Source organism: Arachis ipaensis, chromosome B06 (assembly GCF_000816755.2).
Source record: "Arachis ipaensis cultivar K30076 chromosome B06, Araip1.1, whole genome shotgun sequence".
In the NCBI taxonomy this organism is placed as follows: domain Eukaryota; kingdom Viridiplantae; phylum Streptophyta; class Magnoliopsida; order Fabales; family Fabaceae; genus Arachis; species Arachis ipaensis.
Window position 1 is genome coordinate 120,086,000 of NC_029790.2, and position 7,603 is coordinate 120,093,602.

The window sequence follows — 7,603 nt, forward strand, 5'->3', positions numbered from 1 at the left end:
AATATACACTAGTTATATATACTTAAAGTAGGCTAATGGATTGCCCATTAAACCGTGAGTTCAATATGTTTAACCTATGAGTTGAATTGTGCGAATTAAAAAATTCATTAAAACTACAAATAAAAAAAATTATACATTTAAGTGATGTAAATTGCGGATTAAACGAATTGACTATAACTCGTATACCAAGCATACACATTGACTGTTTCAATAACACAAAATGTGAAAATGGTCCGAGTTTAGGAATGAATTTTTTTGGATTCGCCTCCTCTAATGTTATATTGTCACTTTAGAGAAAAAAGTATATTATTAATCACTCTTGAATTAATAGTAGAGCTCACAAATAATAAATGTTATAAATTTAAAAATGATTAAAGTATCACTTTATTATTTTACTAATATTGTCATTTTAAAAAAATTTTTATATAAGATCATGAATCAATTGGAGAAAATATGAAACATGTCTTATTATAAGAGTGTGGATATCTTGTAAACACATCTTTTATGAGTTGAGTAGTTTTGTCAATCCATTAAGAACAAAACTGTGATGACATCTAGAATCCCAAAACAGACAAACAGAAGAGTTTCAAGAGCACTGGGAACACCGGTATTCTAGTTATTTTAACCGTTGATCTGAATTATAAAAAATATATATAATATATATTAATTAAAATCAACGGTTAAAACAACTGGAACACCGGTGTTCCCGGTACACTTGAAATTTTTCCCAAACAATATCTTCAAACTCGTAAACTGGACATGTATGTTTGTTTTTGGTATTCACTGGTCACAACAATTATGTGCTTATTGGATGCGCCATATTTATATAGACCATTAGATTTGATTAGATGAAATTCAAAGACTAATATGAAAGAAGAACATTGATGAACTCTTATAAATACAGAATATCCTAGTACATAAATAAATGCTTTAAATGACAATACTTTAATACACAATACTTTAAATGGTAACAGAATCTTTTATTCTTAAATAATTAAATATAAAACATATAAATACAAAATTATGAGTATTCTTTATTCAATAAGATTAATTATTATGCAAGATGTAACACCCTCACTATCAGAAGTCACGTTTCCGACTGCGCTACTCTGATAACAAGAGGTATTACGACTACTTTACATACTAAATATTAAAATAGGAGCCTGTGACTCGACACTGTATCGCTGATTTCTTTGAAAACCGGAAATAAATACTTTATCTTAAGAAAAATGCAAGCAGGCATAGATTCATATACAAGACTCCTTACATAATATCTCATAATATAATATACATATAGAACATACAACTCCTATCCCTCTTGCAAATTTGTAATAACAAAGACGAGGGAAGAAAATAATCTAATTAACACAACAGCATATAAACCAAACTCAGTATAACTCTTCTTTACGCCTCTTCATCTGGTTCCTGAAAAGGTAAAGCTGTAGGGGGTGAGAACCTAACCACACGATCTCACCACGGAATTCCAAAGTTGTCATAAGAAGATATCTAATAAGAAATCTGTTTTCAAGTTCAGTGATTATCATTGCCTTATGAATCTTTTAAAAAAACCAATAGGTAATCGTTCAAAACCTTTTCGAAGAAACAATGTTTAATCTTTCAGAAATCCAAAATCTTTCTTTTCTTATAAGAAAATCTCAATTAGAAACCAACCACGCAATCAAACAACACAATCATTAATTCAGCACCAAAGTTCATTCTCAAATGTAGCACGCCAGGCCAAACACAGGCAAGACAGACAAGGAAAGCACAAGTAGGTAGCAGTTACAGCAAATAGTTCAAATAGCAGTTAAGAACAGTTTAGCAATTAGGCAAACCAAAACAAGTTCAAACCCAAGCAAAGCATACAAATGCATATGATGCATGCCTGTCCTATGGCTGATGAGACTCATCTGTCGGTTATCCAGCCAACCCGACAAGTCTGAATTGTCCTTAGACTGTCCCCCAACGTGCATTTCCAAGAGTCTATGCATAGCTTTTTCTCAAAAATCAATATTGCTCAATGGGGATAACATTCCCGGGAATTTATATAGTGCCCGGTCACACTTACGTCGTAGGGTCAACAGAGTATCGAGTTTTCAACCTGGTACACGTGGTGGCAAGCCATGGTACTTTATCCAAAGAACCTCGTATCTCAGATAATTCAAATTTATAAGCCATGTGAATAATTCAAAGTTCATATCTCAACATTCTCAACATCATAATCATTCATCAATCCAAATCTCATTTTCAACTTCATTCAAAAATCATATTTTAAAGAAAATCCTCATCATCCTTCTTTCCATTCCATCCATTAACAATCCCAAATCAAAATATAATTATTTCTCTGATAAATAAATAAATCTTAAAACATATAATGTTTAAAAACAAATTTTTTTAATTAATTACTTCAAATAAAACTTCCAATTTTATAAAATTTCGGCAGCATCTCCTCTAAAACTCGGACACTGCCACCCTTTTCGAGTCCCATCCAAACATTTCTCAACATTTTCTCAACAATTTCCAAATCTCAATCATTTCCAAAATTCAACCAGTTTCAATATCAAATTATTTTCAAAGCGAGTCAATGCCAATAATAAATCTCTTTTTAAAATCAAGTCAGTTCATATACTAAATCATTTATAAAGTCAGACTAACTCAAAATTAAACCATTTTCAAAATTAATTCAGTTTCATATTTCAAATCATTTTTAGAGCCGATTCATTTACATTATAAAAAATAGCTTCAAAACCAAGAAAGCCACTTTTCATAATAATCAACTAAATAACCTTTTAAACTAATTTCTTTTCAACAATCACAAACTAAACTAATTTCTTTTCAGCAATCACAAACTACTCAAGCAATCGAACAATCAGTCATTCAGTCCAGCAAACAACCACATTTATGAGACAATCATAATCACAGATATATGTTTCTCCCATTAATATCTATTTATAATAACTCTGTAAGATAAAATAAATTTTAAGAAAACCCCTACCTCAATTAGTTGAATTCACATAGATTAAACGTGGTAACTCCCTTCTCTTTTAATTTTTATGGCAGCAGCAAGCACGCAACTGAAGCAGCAGCATTGTCAATCTCTTATGGCAGTGACGATGGTTGCAGCGAGACAAGGATTCGAATTGGATAAGAATCAAAAGCAAACATAGCTCTGGAAGATTCAAACCAATTCAAAGATCAGAATTGAATTAAAACAAGAACATGGTAATTAAAAGACAAAATAGAACATGCCAAATAGGTCAGAACTAAGGAGAAGAGCAAACCAGAATCAATGTAATAGGATTCAGAACCAACAGCAGCAATGGTGACATCAGTTCTCTCAGAGCAAGAACAACAACGATCTCAGCATCAATTATGCCTTTTTCGAACGGTAAACCAGCAACGACTAAAACAGTAATCCATAATTCTATAATTAAGCCAGGAAGGAACAGAGGAACAAGATAAAAACAGAGCAAGGTTTAAAGCGTTACAGTTTCAAGAATAGGAGAATTGAAATCAGAACAAGGCTGGCGCTGTCTTCGACTCTGGTGGCGGTGCACAACTCACCGGCGACTGAGGCAGCAACGTAGACAAGGCTTCCCCTCGGCGGTGAGAAGCCGCGGTGGAAACTCCGGCGACGACAAGGCGTGGCGGTGGCTGAACAGCAACGAACGGCGGCGCAACACCTTCCTCTCTCACCTGCGAACTCTTTTCTCTTACTTGTGAGCTCAACGGCAACGGCCATGGAAGCTTCTGCTCGGCGGGGTCGACGGCGACGGGTACAGTGGCGGCATCTCCCCTTTCTCCACCGTGGGCTCTCTTGTTCCTCTCTCACTCTCCCTCAGTTGGCCCAATCAACAGTGACAGCGACGCGGGTTCAAAACGGCGACGCCTCTCCTTCGACACGGCGCGGCGAGCCGCGGCGAGGTAGCAGCGCGGTCTTCTCTCTCTTCTCCTTCCTCATCTCTTCCTCTCTCTTCTCTGTACGACCTGACGGCGCGGCGGCAGTGACGCTTGCCGGCGCCGCCCTCACTCTCCCCTCCCCTTCTCCTTCTTTCATATTAGCCTTTGATTTTCATCTAATTAAATCTAATAGTATATATAAATGTGTCGTATTCAATAAACACATAATTACTGTGCTCGTTTAAGATATACCCAAAAATGTATGTTATAAATGGTATAAAAATTACTATCCAAATCAACTATCTAACGAGAATGTTGGGCTCTACTAGATGATCGTTGAAACCCAAAAATTTCCACAATGGTGGCCAGCCCATGTTACAAGTTGTGTAGGTGTTCTTTCTTTTCTCTTTGGTTGGAAAGAGATAAATGATTCTAGAAAAAGAAGATGAAGAATCTTTGCCCTACTGTACTAGAATTTTTATTTGATCTTGTTATGTAAAGAAAGAAAGAAAGAAAGAAGAAAAAAAAAAGGAAAAATTGCATAATATTTAGTGAATTATAAGGTACAAATTTGAATACAGGTATTCCTTTTTAGTCATCTTCTAAGTGACATGTGTATATAATGCTACAGAGATGACATAAGATAGAGAAGATCTCTTATCAATTTGTTTAAGTGGTCTGGATGGGTAAAAAATTGATTAGAGGAATAGAGTGAGTTAAACTCCAAAATAGTACTTGAAATTGGTATCATGTACTAAAATCGTTTCTGAGATTTTAATTGCACTAATTATGTTCTTGAGATTAAAAAAAATGTACCATATTAGTCCTTAACCTATTTTCTATTAACAACGTGATGACATGGCATGATGATGTGGATTGTAAGTGACACGTGTCATTTTATGATTTGACCACGTGTAATAGTATGATGATGTGGTGACCAGTGACACATGGCATGCTGACGTGGATGGTTGTGCCACGTGTTACAATGTTATTTGGCTGCGTGTCCGTTTGTGCCACGTGCCGCAACAGTATTCCTTCACGTGTCATCCATTATGTCATCGTTGTATATGCACCAAATTAGTTCCTCACTTTGCATTAAGTGACTCATTTTAGTTCCTGAAATTGAATGTTGTGCACCAAACTAGTTCCTTCACCAATTTTTTCTTATTTTTTTAAATTTAAAATTTTAATATCTTGAATACACTCATTTCAATTCTATTTTTCATATATTGTTTAAATACAAGTGTTTTCATAAAAAATTTTAAGATTTTAGTTTTAATTATATAATTTTTTTAATAATTTAACATTGGTAAATTTTGTAATATATAAGTATGTTATTATAAAAAAATAATTGGGATAAGTATTGTTTTGGTCCCTCACGTTGAGGGTCGGAATCGAACCTGTCCCTAGTGTATATTTTGATTTAAAATCATCCTTAATGTTGTATTTGATTTTAAAATCGTCCTTTTAAATATATTTTTTTCCTAAATGACAAAAATACTCTTTTTTTTCACCATTTCATTCTTTTTGTTCTTCTTCCTCCAGGAGAACAAATTCTGTTCTTGTTCTTTTTCTTCCAGAAGAAGAAATTCTTCCATTAACAAAACTCAAAACTTCAAATCTTAATACAGTTAACAAAATCCAATTACAAGAATTAAAAATACTCCTTTTTTTTTACCATTTCATTCTTCTGGTTCTTCTTCCTCCAGGAGAACAAATTCTGTTCTTGTTCTTCTTCTTCCAGAAGATAGAAGAAATTCTTCCATTAACAAACTCAAAATTTTAAATCTTAATACAGTTAACAAAATTCAATTACAAGAATTAAAAATACTCAAATTCATCTCCAATTACAAAAATAAAAAATCTATCATTTTAATTACCAAGAACAATCAAATACAAGAAAAAAGAACAAAAATTAGAGAGAAACACAAAATTCAAAAACAAAAATACACCAGTAATCCAGAAATCCAAAAATCCATAAATAAGAATAAAAACAAAACCAACAATAAAAATTAGAAAATTAGGGATTATGATGAACAACATCAAATTTTCCAAATCTAACAACAACAACATATTTAATTTCTTTTTAAAACAGAAAGAATGAAACTTTATCTTATAAAAAGCATGGAGGTCGCCGTTGTTGCTCTTGGAGATCGCCATCGGGGTGGAGGTCGTCGTTGGCCGCTGCTGCTCTTGGAGATCACTGCACCGTAGAGGTGAAGGTCGTCATTGGCCGTTGCTGCGCTTGGAGGTCGCCGCGCCGTTGGGGTGGAGGTCGCCGCCATCAGGGTGGAGGTCGCCGTCGAGGTGAAGTGTGTGTGGCGGTTGTGTGTGATGGAGAAGAAGAAGAAGGAGGTGGTGGTGTGTGATGGTTGTGTGTGAAGAAGAAAAAGAAGAGTGATTGTTGTGTCTGAAGAAGAAGAAGGAGAAGGAGTTGCGCTATGTGTTTTGTGTTGTAACGGTAGAGTGAAGAAGATAGGGTTTGAAGTTAGAGAGGTGAGAGAATATAAGGGTAAGATGGTCAAAAAGGACGATTTTAATACCAAATATAACATTAAGGACGATTTTAAATCAAAATATACACCAGGGACGAATTCGATTCCGACCCTTAACGTGAAGGACCAAAACAATACTTAACCCAAAATAATTATATGATTGATTAGACACATTTTTTTCATAAAAAAATATGTGTTTTTAACAAGAAATTAATAATTAAAATAAACATTTTTTTCGTATGAAATACACGTTTTCGTTATGTGTTAATAAGCTAGATTGAAGGCACTTCAAGCACCCTCACTACCATCTTTGACCTTTGCAGTCTAAACGAAAGAGGTCGGAGATAGTAATGAGGGAAGTTTGAAATGCCTTCATGTCAACTCCAAGACGGTGGTTATTAGGGGCATCCATAAGAAAAAAAATATTTTATAAAAGTATTGAAAGAGGTCGGAGATGGTAGTGAATGTGCTTGAAAAGCCTTCACGTCAACTCCAAGTCGGCGGTTAGGGTATTCGCAAGAGAAAAAATATTTTATAAAAACACTTTTATTTGAAGAACATGTGAAAAAATAGAATTAAAATTAATGCATTAAAAAATATTGAGAATTTTAAATTTATAGAAAAAATGAGAAAAAATTGGTGAAGGGATTAGTTTGGTGCACGACATTCAATTTCAGGGACTAAAATGAGTCACTTAATGCAAGGTGAGGGACTAATTTGGTGCATATACAACGATGACATAATGGATGACACGTGGACGAATACTATTGCGACACGTGGCACAAACGGACACGTGGCCAAATAACATTGTGACACGTGCCACAACCATCCACGTCAGCATGCCACATGTCACTGGTCACTACATCATTATACCATTACACGTGGCCAAATCATGAAGTGACATGTATCACTTACAGTCCACGTCATCATGTCGTTAATAAAAAATAGGTCAGAGATTAATATGGTGTATTTTTTTCAATCTCAAGAACGTAATTGGTGCAATTGGAACCTCAGGGACGATTTTAGTATATGACGCCAATCTCAAGTACCATTTTAGAGTTTAACTCGGAATAGAGTAGATGAAATTTCCTAACCGGCGTGAAAATTATAAAGAAAATTTTACATTTGCTAAAATTTAAAATTGGTTGGCATTTGTTGTTACATTGTGGACATGTAAATTTTGCGAAATTTAATACATAAATAATAGT

General features: G+C 34.3%; 1 protein-coding gene and 1 long non-coding RNA gene across 3 annotated transcripts in view; both read right to left on the reverse strand.

The window, feature by feature from the left end:
• The window catches only part of LOC110263520, a 16,843-nt gene that overhangs the window by 2,060 nt on the left and 7,180 nt on the right, over window positions 1-7,603 (reverse strand). The window lies entirely within an intron of this gene.
• LOC107648405 lies at window positions 1,064-3,757 on the reverse strand. Of its 2 annotated transcripts, XR_001621913.2 has the most exons (4): window positions 3,489-3,722; window positions 3,282-3,403; window positions 2,996-3,169; window positions 1,064-1,439 (listed from the first exon to the last, which is right to left on the reverse strand). XR_001621913.2 is itself a non-coding variant. In XM_021104884.1 (3 exons), the coding sequence occupies exons 1-3, from the start codon at window positions 3,740-3,742 to the stop codon at window positions 3,152-3,154; spliced, it is 351 nt and encodes a 116-aa protein (XP_020960543.1). In that variant the 5' UTR covers window positions 3,743-3,757; the 3' UTR covers window positions 3,004-3,151. The 2 variants fall into 2 exon arrangements, 1 of the variants encoding a protein (XP_020960543.1); XM_021104884.1 differs by lacking the exon at window positions 1,064-1,439 and having other exon boundaries at window positions 3,004-3,169; window positions 3,282-3,436; window positions 3,565-3,757.